A 13,651-nucleotide genomic window follows, 5' to 3' on the forward strand; every position below is an offset into this window, starting at 1 on the left:
ACAACCTTAGCCTAGTAATCAAGAGTTGAGCTAGGAAAAATTAGTCCATGTTAGAATAGAAAGGACTTAAGAGACTCATATCAGGTGCGGCAGTAGCACTTGACTTTGAAAATCAGCTCTCTACTGTTTATCTCTATTTGCCTCATTCAACTCGCAGTAGCTCAGAAGTAACAAACCTACACGTACGTGGTACTAATTCATATTGCTTTTCAGAAACTCGCAAGTTTAAATGGTATATATTCATAGCACTGGCATTAAACATATTTAATACCATTAGTTAATGTCTGAAACAAGGTGATAATGATCGCTAGATGTGATTTATGTTTAGTGGAGTAGTATAGTGATGTGGCCCAGGATATTCTTTTAAAAGCATAGCATCTAATTGGAATAGCAAGGAAGCCCATTTCTCTTTGCGATTGGGAATTCACAATTGCATGGCTGTGTTTCTGAGTATGAATGTGCTGCAACTTGGAATTTTCCAACGGAATATTGAAGATCACAAGATGAAGAACTATCCAATCAGATGATTGGCGCTGATCACATGAGAAATTCGCCTTCATTGTTAAAAACAAATTAGTACGTACATCATACACCATAGTCCGTATCCTACCAATACTAGCAAAAGGTCAAAAGAAAAAGATGGATGGCCTGAAAGGTGGAACCGATCATTTCATGCTGGCCGGCTGATGCTTCAACCAGTCACCTCGGTCTATTCGGCTCCGATACTCAACCCCGTAAAAAGATGGCCTAGCCATTTTGGCCCAAAAGCAATACCCAAGTCCAACACTCCCATCTTGTCGAATAATCTAATCTCTAACTAATTATATCTTTGACACCACTGTTACTTCCACTCAATCCGGTTTTAAGGACCCCATTCTTTGCGATTTGTTCTGATGTGCAGTGCAACGGTCATTCCTGTATTCAAATCCTGAGATGAATGCGCCCACCTTTTCTTGAATTTTCATTGCATTCTGCAGGCCAGTGGAAACCCCAATTACGATTATCCCTCATTGCAAGAGATAACGTTGTTTAGAAGTGCTTCGGCTGATACTGATTAAAGGAAAATATTAGACCAAAAATGGCGCTTCTTGAGCAACAAAACTACAATGGTGAATCAGACCATAGTGATGGATATGATTCTGATGATTCCGAAGAAGACCCAGATTTTGATATTCTTGAAGAAAGTCGATCCAGCTTTTCCGGGCTGTCCATTAGGAGAAAATCCAATCTTGGGTAATTCGTTTTCCTTTTTGCTATTTTCCATGAATAAAAACAATAATGATGTCTTTATTTGGCCTACTGCGTGTTTGCTCAAATGTGTCAATCACATTTTCATTATTGACTCTTTCCTGAGTATTCGAAACGGGTTCCTGTCAAAATCTAGTATTGACAAGGAAATGATCAAGTATGCGGAGGGAGAAGGTGACCCAGATGTTACAGAAGTGGTTGTTCCCGGACTTGATGAGAAAGATCAAAAAGGTTATGAGACTATTCAGAAGGTCATTGGAGGTTAGTACAGTGCAATCATGATAATTAGTCCATTTATTTCGGGACTATATGTTGTTCCATGCGTTGTTTGTGCTGATACTGATACATGCTTTCTGGCAGCTGGTCAGTTGGAGAAGCTTAAAGTGGATCAGTGCAAGGTGTATCTGAGGAAACATGGTTTGAGATTAACGGGCAACAAAGAAACCCTTATTCAGCGTATTAGAGAACATCTTGAGTAATTTCTGCTTTCCATTTTCATTTTTTTTTGTTTTTTGTTCATACCTGTGTCCCCGCATTGAATGAGCTACTTAATGTTGAACCATTTTTGAGTTTTCCTAGTTTAGAAGTCTAATTTACCAGCTCTAGCATATGTTTCAGTATCCTCAATGGTGGAGGGGAGAAAAAGTACCCTGCTTCTAGTTTTCTTGTGAACTGCAAAGGTGCGTACCATCAGAATTTTTGCTTTTATAGTTACTTAGATAGTTGTAAGTTATTAGCTTATATAGAGATCGTGATATTCTTGATGATAATAGCTGATTTTACCATTATGAATTTGCACTGAACTTTGAAAGGCTCCCAACTTTATTGCCATTTTTAATTAGTTTTCCTATAATGGATTACAATTCGATTTTAACGGGTAGCATTTCTCTTGTTAATGTGTGTATTAAGAATTGGATAACATAAATCATCTTTTTGTCTGTTTTTGAGTTTAAGTTTCTGTCTCATGCAGGTGATGCATGCACTGGTGACATCATCCTGTTCAAACAAACTGTATATGGAATGTAAGCCCTCTGAAGAGATGGAGTCCATACTTCTATTTCTCAGTATGGCAATCTTAATTGTGCAGAATTGTTGAGCTTAACCTTGATTACTCCAGGAAAATACTTAGTCAAGTAGTATCTCACTTAATTAACCCAGCAGAGAATGTATTACTTGATATTTATATAATGCCTACTATAAATTCTGTTGAATCTGTGTGTTGAGAATAATGCAGATTCTTAGACTTGGTCTTTATTTGCTTTTCAGGTTCAACATTGCCTCAAGGAGTGCAAGTGGGCCCCCTTGCGGGACTCGACTGGTTGCTGGCAGGATAGTAAAAGAGAGTTATGGTGCTGCAAAGCAACAACATACCTTTACGGTGAGCTGAGTAGTTGTTCAACTTGGTGGAGTAGTAGGCTTAGGAAACTGATCGAAAATGTATGATATCAACTAAATTGAGGGGCTGACTGTTCACCTTGGAATCCTATTAAATCAAAAGAAATGGTTTTCTTATTGTTCTAAAAGCCGCACTCCTGTATGGCTTCATCATGCTTACCAGCTGTAAGACAACAATTTGCAGGGTATCTGAGTTCAAAATGAAATTATCATGCTGTGTGAATCTAACTTGCTTGACTAATCTGTTCAGATTGAAGTACTATGGAGCAAAGGAGAGAAATCGCTACCCCCACTTCATCCCCTTCTCATCAAGGGCAGAAATCTTTATAGGTTAACAACAATGAGGCAGGTTTGTTTGCAAACAATAAAGCATCTTAATCTCTCTCCATTCATATGTCAGGCATCAATTTTTACCTTGTTTTCCTACTGTCAGAGGTGGGAAGATGAAGAGGAAAGGAAAAGGATCTTGTCAGAAAAGCATGCTAGAGGTGCTGTTGCTCGTTCAAATAGGGAAACTCGTGTGCTAGAAAGAGACATGCGGAAAGTGCTGAAGTCAGATAGGTAACAATGTTCTTAGGTTTTAATGAAAAATAAAATTTGCATTTTTGTAAAAAATGATGAGATAGAAGGAACTTTTTTATAGTATCTAAACCTCTGACTGATCCTCTTCCATCATTCTCATCCTTTTGTCAGGGTACTGAAGAAAGAACACAGTTTTAGAAAACAGGAAGAGAATAGAAAACAAATGCAATGTTCTCTCTCCATTCCCTTGAACAACAACATACAACCTGAACAGCAGCCAGAGGACATGCAGGACACTTGCCAATCTCAACATTTTAAGAAGAAGGAATGCTGGGAGTTGAGAAGCTTCAAGGATAAAACTTCTGCTAGGCAAGAAGATCCAGGGTATGTGCAGATGAGGTCTAAAATTTGCACGGATGCTAATGTCCCATTGGAAGGGAATCTTTCTAGGCGACCTTTTACCAGTATGAATTGCAATCTTCCAGGGCATCCTTCTTGGATGAAAACCCATGAGGTCCAAACTAAGTTCAAGAATTCAATGACCTCAGTTTACGGGGCGGTAAAAAATGCCAGACACGCAAACCACAGAAGTGTTATAAATCATCCAAGAGCCCCAGCTGGTTGTGAAATTAGCAGCACTAATTCTTTGAGTTCTTCAACAAAAAGCCATGTATATGCCAAAAATGAGAATGCACAGCAAAAGGATTTCTATCATAGAAATTGTGGTATGAATAATCCTCTGAAGAGTTCAGAGCAGATGCGTGCTTATGTTCGGGTTGAGAATTTTGACGCATCCAGGGATATAGTCCAAGGACATTTAAAGGAAAAGAAGCAGCTGTGCAGGTACTATGCTCAAGGAAGGTGTTATTATGGATACAAGTGCAAGTATTTGCACGAGGTTTAACAAAATTAGAAACTACTATGACCAGTTTGTCCACTCTGCTCAATTTTCTACGGAGCTGGCTAGTTTTTTTTTTTTTATCTGCTTTCGGCTTGTACTCATCTGTGTTTCCGCTTCAATCTGGAGAGGCTATAGCGATACTCAGGCAAACTCGTAGTTCAGTCTGGGTTGAGTGACACCGATTCTAATTCAAGAGAAGCTGTAATTTTGCCGGCAGGAGAATGGTTGACCTTTCACCAACTTGTCAACACATTTTTGTCTCTATGCATTTTTGTGGCTTGCCTTGTGTCCGAGAAGAAATGGCAGTCTAATCTGCAATGAATTTCCTTTATTGCTGTTTCATTTCGACAAATTAATTTCCAACAGGCTGCCATTTGTTCAAAGCTTGCACCTATTTGAGCTATGATCCAATTCCAGCACAAGGAGTTAACGTCAGGCACATGTTGCAATTTGCGCAATAATGCGGTTTAACAGATTCTCTTTCTCAGTGTTGAATGTTGACGCTTGGAGATGTCTAATAAAACCTGAATATTGCCTATCTTTCCTGTTGGAATATTAGTGTAGCCTACACGATCACATGATATTGTACCAATATTCATTAATTACCTCACTAGTTCATGGAATAAATAACTACGTAAATAGATTTACGTTGATAGTTACATAATCATTAGGATAGACAAATTTGAGGAAGTAGGGAGTCTTATATTCATTGTATGTGGATGTATTATATTTATTGTGATACTTTATCTGATAATTTCAGTGATTATTAAATTGTATCTTATCATTATATTTAACAAATGAAGTACGATAAGAATATTAAAATCTATCATTACGGGAGTGATTGTGACTCTACAAATACTTTAGAGTTTCTAGTTTCTCGATTGTGACTCTACAAATACTTTAGAGTTTCTAGTTTCTCTCACCACTCTGACATATGTTATTTTCACCCATCACTAAAATAATAATATAACAGAGAGTTAGTGAGAGAAGGCTAAATAGCATAAGATTTATGGTTTACAACATTGGTGATCGAAAAGTTTGATGATAAAGAGGTGTGAAATTCTTCTCCAAAATGTCTCAAGGTATACCAATTTACAATTTATTTCTTAATTTTAATTTACAAATCATACTAAAAACCTTGCTTCTTATGTCTAACAAGTGGCATCAGAGTTAGGTTAAAATTTATGACTTGTAAATTAATTATGTCACACTTAATTTTGATTTATTTTGCAATAAAGTTTAAGACAAAATTCTTAGAGTTCAAAAATTTGGTTCGTTATTTTCGTACCACATATGCATGTGACGGTCTTGATTTTGCTTCCGCTAACGATAACTGTTAAAATTTCAAGTAATGGAGGAACTCAATTTTCGATAAAATTTGTATGACGTATCGATGCTATTGACAATATTTTCACTAATTGTTATGGTTGGGTGATAGTTAGATGTCTTTAATCATATATATATATATATATATGCTTATTATGAATCCCATGATTGATTGTCAAATGTCAACTATGCAATTGCTTATATCTGTATGACTTTAAGTGGCCCTATTGCATGGGCCAAAAGAAAAGCTTGATTAATCACTCGGACTTTGGGAATGGACATCGTAAGAACGCAAAAAAGAAATAGACAATAATAATTTTCGGACCAATTAATTGACTCTTCTAGTCAGTTTGAAACATGCACCAACTTGTGTTGTTAGTTGGCTTTGGATGGCGGAATTGGCAATGACTGAATAGAAGTTTTGCTTCCTAATTGATTATGAGAATCAATTAATTTCGTTTGGTCTGCCATATCTCTGATCCTTGGAAAAGTATTCAATATTATTATTAAAGGCTTAATTATTATCTTAATAACATCTAACCGCAAGAAATTAAGGAGAGTTAGATGTCTGTTTGGTTATAGTGCCCAAAATTTTTACTAATGGTTCTAAATGTAACCATATTATGTGCATTTTAATTACTTCTATGACATAAAAGATTTTTGTGTATTAAAATAAAATTTGAATGCGTAAATGGTACTTGAACTAAAACATCATTTATGAGCAATTATATATGGCTGATAAATATGCTTTATTACAATAACCTTAATATTCACGCTTTGAATTATGATGGTTGATTGGATAATTGATTGTATACTTACTTTAATGGTTGCAATAGTTTATGCCATAATGAACCATTTTTGAAACCCAAATTATTTAACGCACATATACTATTACTTCTTGTCTTCATAGTGTCCGACAACTGATATGTGCACAATTTTGGAAAGAAAGCATATATAAATGCATATTTGGGAGGGCAATTTGAGATTAAGGTATTCTTAATAATGGTTCATGGATATTCAAATTACCATATATTAAACCAATACAATCATATTTTTCAGCTATTTAAAGTTCAATAACCTATATAAACATGATAGTAGTGATGATTAATTTAGTTTGTCGCAAAAGTGACCTAATTGATATACAGTTTATACAAAGGTTATTTATATCTATTTTGTATGATAATTATAGTTATTAAAATTTGTCCAAAGGTATTTTAATTTCTATAGTCATGAGTTATTATATTATCCAAAGAAATATGATATCTCTATTAAAGTTGTAAGTGAATAATTGCTATCATTTACTATTGTTAGCATGACGTTGTTATTCTAGTCCAAAGGTAAAATACGATAATGCACTTGATTACTCTATATATGTATCTCATGGCTTGACTTGTATTTACAGCTATTACTCCAGCTTTAGTTTTAGGAATTGCAGCTAACATTCAGGAGTTGAATGGGTCCAATTTTTCTAATTGGTGTGACCAAGTGTTTATCACCTTGGATTGCCTAGACTTAGATCTATACCTCTGTATTGATAAGCCTGCGTAGCCTACTCTTGAAAGCATCAAACAGGAAAGGATCGTGTATGATAATTAGGAATGGTTCAACCGACCAAGTTTAATGATTGTTAAGAGCAAAATTGTAAAACACATAAGGAAGTCAATTCCTGATTCTGATAGGGCTCGTGTGATTTTAGCATCAGTTGAGCAGCAATTTTAAACATCGGATAAAGTTTTGGCAAGTATCTTATGGCTATTTTGACAACTAAGAAATATAATGCAGTGAGTGGTATTCGTGAACATATTATGAAATTGAATTGCTGAACAATTTAAGGGTATGAATGTGACTATTTTTGAGTCATTTTTGGTGCAATACGATCAAATGAACTAAAGCAGAAAGTTGAAAGCAGAAGCTCAAAAGAGTTGGCAACCTCATAATCTCATAATTGTGGAACTGTTCATAGCCCGGTACAGATAAGAAGGAATCGTCATAGTTAACAGTTGAACCCTGTTGAGGACCATCAACAGTCCCGACACAAACAACAACATTAGACTATACACGTATAGAATAATAGAAGAAGAATCTTTTCAAACCATCAAATAAACTAAGGGTGGCAACTCTCGACGTGGACGTGAAAATACGATTCGAATCTAATACGAAATTAACGGGTATGAATTTACTTTTCACGGATTCGGATCAAATTCACGTTAGTCTCGAATGACCCGCTAAGCAAACAGATCCAACTCAAGTCAACACGAGTTGACCCGTCTAATCCGTTTAATATGTAATTTTATAATTTAATTAATAAATTAGAGGCATAAATAAATAAAAAGAAAGCTAACTAAAATTATAAATTAGTATTACGGGAACATAATCATGATATTATACGAAAATAAGGTATTTTATTTGTGAAAGTGTCATAGTTTTGTTTTTATGCATGATTTTTTTTTTTGTATAAAAAGAAAAATAAAAAAATTACTACTAGATTGGATTGCAATTTTCTATATTCTCATGGAAACTCCATTAATAAAAAAAAAAACCACCATACTACTAAAGTGAGAAGGTTTAAAAAAATAAAAAGAAAGTTAAAGTAAATGAGTTATTCAGGTCGGATTCTAGTATCTCGCGAAATTAACGAGTCACGTTCGGATCACGAAAGTTAACCCATTTAAAATTTCAGATCGAATTCGGATTGACTTGTTATCTAGAATACTTGAGTTTCAACCCGACCCATCAACCCACGGCCTAATCTGATTGTGACTCCTAATAAACAATACTTGGATAACCAGACGTAAAAAAAGATAACCAGACGTAAAGTATGAGACCGTGATTTCGTATTTATTCTAAAGAAAAATGGAAAATGAAAGTTAAAAAATGGAGTCGGGGATTGACTAGTCAGCAGTTGTTCACTTGTACTTGGATCATTAATCACCATGAGTTTGCCATTTTTCAACCTCTGGAGTTAAAAGTGTTTGGGTTCTGACCACTCAATTACTCATTTCAGTCTGTTCTTCACTCCATTGTTGAAACTTTTTCTTTGTCTCTCCACTCTAGAAACTTGGAGGCAAGTACACAACATTTGGTGCAATACTATCTTGCTTTTGGTATTAACGGTAAATAAATGGTTTGATCAGTCTTCTCATAAACCCATTGCTCAATTTCTTACTTTCTCCAGAGTGGTATCAGTATTTATCTAGCGTATCAGTAATGAGCGAGCATCTTGTGTTCTTCTCAGTATTGTGCCCGTCATCAACCTGGGGCAGCATGGTTATGGATCACCAATTAAAAATATAAATCTTTGCTTTTCTTAAGTTTCTTGGAGCATTTCTGTATGAAAGTAGCTAGCTAGCTTTCAAGTGGCAAACTTGGCAGTCAGTATCAACTTTACCAATAACGAAGATATTGGGATGCTGAAATTCAGTTGCTTTGTTAGTGTTGTATCGATTTATTCAGCAATTCAGCATCTTGTTTTGCTTCCAAACTGGTTTGGATCATCCATTTTGAGTGCTACATATCAACTTTAAATAACTTTAGATATAGATAATAATTATATTATTTTAATTAAAAAAAAACTTTAGACATAGACATGCTGAAACAATGGCTTTATTGGCAGTTGTCTGATTTCATTTGTTAGTCAATATCAAGCTTTTATCTGCTTCTTACTACTTTGTGTCTTCCTTTTTAGAGTATTAAGTTGAGGAGACAAGTACATGGCGTAGTTTCTGAAATTCAAGGATGAAAATCTGTGATTCCATTTGAAGTTGGTAGTTTAAAAGATTGTTCTGACTGGATATGCTCGTAATATGGACAAGCGTTTTTTTTGGTCAATCTGAGTTTTGTTTAGGGATGCTAATTGGCAATTAGGAGTGAAACTTTATTTTGTGGTAGCCGATTTGCAAAGCACAAAATTTAACTGATTATTTCGTGGTAGCCAATTGGTTTCATCTGATTGCGATGATTGCAGCAAGCAAGGACTTGCACTTACTTCTGTTTCCATATATACTCTAAGCTAGTAGGGAGCAGTGTAATTATTTGCACCATGTTGAATTAAGCCTATTCATGTAAATGAGAAAGTGGGTTGATAATTCAGACTGTCAGACGTGAAAGATGAACAAGTATTTGTCATCTTATTTGCTTGAAGTATGTCAAAATCTACTGATCCTTTTAACATCAAGCACATGGAAATAATGTAATGTCAGTTGCCATGAATTGCATTATGAGAAGTTGTTCTGATTTTTTTTTTAAAGGATATATGGCTGCTGAACCAGTAAATGTCACAGAATTTCAAGAACTCGCAAGGCAAGCCCTTCCAAAGATGTATTATGACTACTATGCTGGTGGTGCTGAGGACCAGTATACACTTAAGGAAAATGTGGAAGCATTTCACAGAATAAAGTAGGTGTATTTGCAGTTGCTCAGTATCTGCAAGTTATGACAGGTTTTTAACATGAATTTTGCATCACTTCAGCATCCTGCCAAGAGTTCTTGTGGATGTCAGCAAAATAGACATTTCAACTAGTATTTTGGGCTATAGAACTTCAGCACCCCTTATGATTGCCCCAACTGGCGGGCATAAATTGGCACACCCTGAAGGTGTGTGTATTTCTTCACCAGTTTGTCATGGAACTTGGTGTATTTCTAAGTTGACTATTAAAACTGTTTTTTTCCAGGGGAAGTTGCAACTGCCAGAGCAGCAGCAGCATGTGACACCATTATGGTATTCATTTTTTGAAGGGTGCGATTGATTTTAATATGAACTCTAGGTTTTAACACTTTTTTGTCAATATCAGGCTGTGTCCTTCTCGTCTTCCCGCCCATTGGAGGAGGTTGCTTCAAGCTGCAATGCCATCCGCTTCTTTCAACTATATGTATCCATCCTTCCTTGTCTACTAAGATCTTATTGTTTTTCTAAAAGATTTCTAATGTCCAAGTGGGAAATATTTGGTTATGCTATTGCTTTAGGAGTTGATTCAGGTTTGGTCTTCTTCTCTTATTAGGTTTACAAAAGGCGGGATATAACTGCTCTACTGGTACGAAGGGCAGAAAGAAGTGGATTCAAGGCTGTCATCCTTACTGCTGATACCCCTAGACTTGGTCGGAGAGAGGCTGACATAAAAAACAAGTGAGTAACATGAATATATGCCATTTTCTCAAGTAGAATCTTTGTCACAGTTTACTTTGATTTGCACAAAACATAGACGTGCTTTTTCTCATCGCATATTTGACCCTTTTAGCATAATCATTCTTGCAGGATGATTGCACCTCCAGTGAGAAATTTTGACGGTCTCATTTCAACTGATGTTGTTACTGTAAGTGCAAAAAAATCTGTAGCTAGTGTTAGTAATCTAATTAGCTGGAAAGAGAATCAGAGTAATAGATGGGAGGCATAGTTCAGAAAAGAAAAAGAGCAACCTTTCCAAATTCGTTGATTTTATTTTTGAAGATAGATGCATCAGAAATTTTAGCAGGAATTCTCGCTGTATGATTAAGTTCATGAAGATGGATCATATTTTTTTTGACTTCTACTTACCAAATTCAATATTAAAAAAAAAAAACAGAAAAACATTCATTCTTGGGTTTTTAGGTCTCTTAAGTCTAACTATTATCTGGGAATGTTGCATAAATGACACCTTTGATGGACTTCCGTGGATACATGATAAGGTGATTTTTAATTTGTTAATCAAGTTTCTTTTCTCCATCTTCTGCTTTGCAAGTTCTGTATCATATGCAGAATCCGGTCTTTAGATACAGTAGAATCATGTGTGCTTTTATGCGCTAGAAATCTTCAAGTTGCGGTAGCACATCCCATTAGTTCTTCCAGTGTCATTTCACATATCTCCCTAGTTATGTACATAGTTCTTCTTTATGTTGATTATTGATGTGGTTTCTTTTTATTTTTCTCTTAAGGATAAAGGTTCAAAACTCGCAGCTTATGCATCTGCTATGTTGGATGCTTCTGTCTGTTGGAAGGTATTAACTACATGCATTTCTGGTTTTGCTTCAGAAGCATTAGTCTTGGAGTGTACACCCTCTGTTCCAACATCCAAGAAACTTGTAACCCACTTGATGAGTATGACAAACTATAGTTGTTGAGTGAACTATTGCTTGTCTGGATCACACCTTTTGCAGGATATAACATGGTTAAAGTCCATTACAAATTTGCCCATTCTGATCAAGGGCGTACTCACTCCTGAGGATGGTAAGCTTAAAACTCCCCTATTGATTTCCTGCATTCCTATAGATATGTGCATTCTGAAACATCAGAATGAACATGTTTTGCATAATTTTCCTACTTCCATATGTCCATCAAGGTGCTTCTGATGTAATCACCACTGCCACCTCTATAACGTAATAGCCAGAGATTAGTACCACTGACATCCTAATTCTTCTGTTATCTGATCAAAGCTGGTCTTGGAATTTGGATATCCTATTCATGAGTCAATCTGCTTTAAGGTTGCAAATTCATCACTCCAATGACACACAATAGGTTACAACGTCACATATGGTAAAAAGTCCTTGCAGTTTTTTTTCAATTTCTCTGTTGTAAAAATGCTATTGTTACAGCAATAAAAGCTTTGGAAGTAGGAGTTTCAGGCATCATTGTCTCTAATCATGGAGCTCGGCAGCTAGATTATTCTCCAGCTACTATAAGTGTTTTGGAAGAGGTAGGTACATTAAGCTCATACGTCTGATGGTTTTATGCGTCTGTACTTCATGGATAGAAGTTTTAGCCCATTTTAAAGTATTCCAAATTATTGGTGATGGTTGTGCACTGAGAAAAGAGTATGATACTGTGTTTTAACTTCTAGTGTTCGACCAGAAATACCTTACGATGTTTTAAGTATAAGTGTTTTGTCTAACTCTGTTTTGTTATTTACAGAGTTTAATCTACTTTTTAACTCTGAATGTTTCTCTCCAGAAACATGTATGATTTATTACGTTTGTCAAATGTTGGTGATCAGCAAAAGGTATTGCATTAGATTTATGCTAAAGAAATGATTTTTCAAGAATGACTGAAACTTGATCTAGACTCCAAAATCCCAATGGCTCTTCTTTGTCGCTGTTTATCCAAAGCTCTGAGTTGTTTTGGCGTGTACTCACCCATTCTTGAAAGATAAAAGGCAGTTCCAGATGTTTGTAGATAAGAGGATAGGACTACTTTGAAGTGTGGTACTTTTAATTAAACAGGAGGTGTTGCGCTATGTCAATTCTCTTTGATCACTAACAGAACAGTGTCTTTACACATTATCCCCCAACTGTACCATTCATAAGATTCAGAAATTTGATCTGTATCATCCTATCCTCTTGCACCGGGTGGCCATTAGTAGTTGGTGTAACATCTTGTGCGTTTGTGCGTCATACGATTTTAGGTGGTTGAAGCTGTTCAAGGGAAAATTCCTGTTCTGCTTGATGGAGGTGTGAGGCGAGGGACGGACATATTCAAGGCCTTGGCCCTTGGTGCACAAGCTGTTATGGTAAAATTTGTTTTATCATTTAATTTGTCTTAAACTGATAAGCACCACTTCTCTCCTGTTGTACGTGTCGCCATGCATTTTCTTGCAAATATGAAGTATCCTCAGTATGCTTGGAATTGTGCTATAGATTGGAAGGCCAGTTCTCTTTGGGTTGGCAGCAAAGGGAGAATATGGGGTGAAGAGAGTCATTAACATGCTGAAGGAGGAGCTAGAGCTAAGCATGGCCCTTGCTGGAACTTGTACAGTGAAGGACATCACTCGAGGCCACGTGAGGACGCAACATGATAGACTGCTATGCAAAATCTAAGAATTTGTTCAACCGCATTCCTTTACTGTGTTTTGGGGTGTAGTAGCTTCAAATGTCCATGTTTTCTTGTCAAACAAATTTTGCAGGACTATGTGCTTGCATTATAAACTGCTGGGAAGTCTCAGCTAATTCTCGGGTAACTAACTGGGCGGTGGAATGCATGGATTTGTCCTTTACTTTCTCTGATAAATGAAAGGAAGCAAATGGATTTTCAAGACAAATGGAATCCTTGGATGTGTTCAGCATTTGCCTACGAAGTTGAGAAATTGCAAATAGTAAAGAAGAAATTTGGGGTTCATAGGTAATTAATTAGAAACAAAAACAGTTGAAGACGCAGAGGCCTCCCTTTTTTTTTTGTTTTTTTTTTCTATGAAACAGTGAGTGAGGGGCTCGGAGATCCGGAAGCGTGTTTTTTTTTTCTTTTGCTCCGTCTTATTTTGTCTTCTGTGCTTTGTTTCCGATGCATCTGGTGCTTTG

At 36.0% G+C, this 13,651-nt stretch overlaps 2 protein-coding genes across 4 annotated transcripts; both read left to right on the forward strand.

Moving 5' to 3' along the window:
* The first annotated feature begins 567 nt into the window (after positions 1-567).
* LOC113768470 (zinc finger CCCH domain-containing protein 62) lies at positions 568-4,673 on the forward strand. Its single transcript, XM_027312842.1, has 9 exons — positions 568-1,233; positions 1,385-1,509; positions 1,609-1,723; positions 1,867-1,928; positions 2,219-2,270; positions 2,515-2,626; positions 2,894-2,992; positions 3,077-3,204; positions 3,337-4,673. The coding sequence occupies exons 1-9, from the start codon at positions 1,079-1,081 to the stop codon at positions 4,067-4,069; spliced, it is 1,581 nt and encodes a 526-aa protein (XP_027168643.1). The 5' UTR covers positions 568-1,078; the 3' UTR covers positions 4,070-4,673.
* A 3,686-nt stretch (positions 4,674-8,359) lies between these two features.
* On the forward strand, positions 8,360-13,400 carry LOC113768337 (peroxisomal (S)-2-hydroxy-acid oxidase GLO3-like). Of its 3 annotated transcripts, none has more exons than XM_027312652.1 (12): positions 8,360-8,505; positions 9,640-9,787; positions 9,861-9,985; positions 10,063-10,109; positions 10,183-10,260; positions 10,390-10,514; positions 10,644-10,701; positions 11,300-11,362; positions 11,522-11,591; positions 11,957-12,057; positions 12,763-12,867; positions 12,995-13,400. In XM_027312652.1, the coding sequence occupies exons 2-12, from the start codon at positions 9,645-9,647 to the stop codon at positions 13,172-13,174; spliced, it is 1,095 nt and encodes a 364-aa protein (XP_027168453.1). In that variant the 5' UTR covers positions 8,360-8,505; positions 9,640-9,644; the 3' UTR covers positions 13,175-13,400. The 3 variants fall into 3 exon arrangements, with proteins under 3 accessions (XP_027168453.1, XP_027168455.1, XP_027168454.1); XM_027312654.1 differs by having other exon boundaries at positions 9,673-9,787; XM_027312653.1 differs by having other exon boundaries at positions 8,364-8,456.
* Positions 13,401-13,651: the final 251 nt, after the last annotated feature.

Source organism: Coffea eugenioides, chromosome 4 (genome assembly GCF_003713205.1).
Source record: "Coffea eugenioides isolate CCC68of chromosome 4, Ceug_1.0, whole genome shotgun sequence".
Taxonomy (NCBI): domain Eukaryota; kingdom Viridiplantae; phylum Streptophyta; class Magnoliopsida; order Gentianales; family Rubiaceae; genus Coffea; species Coffea eugenioides.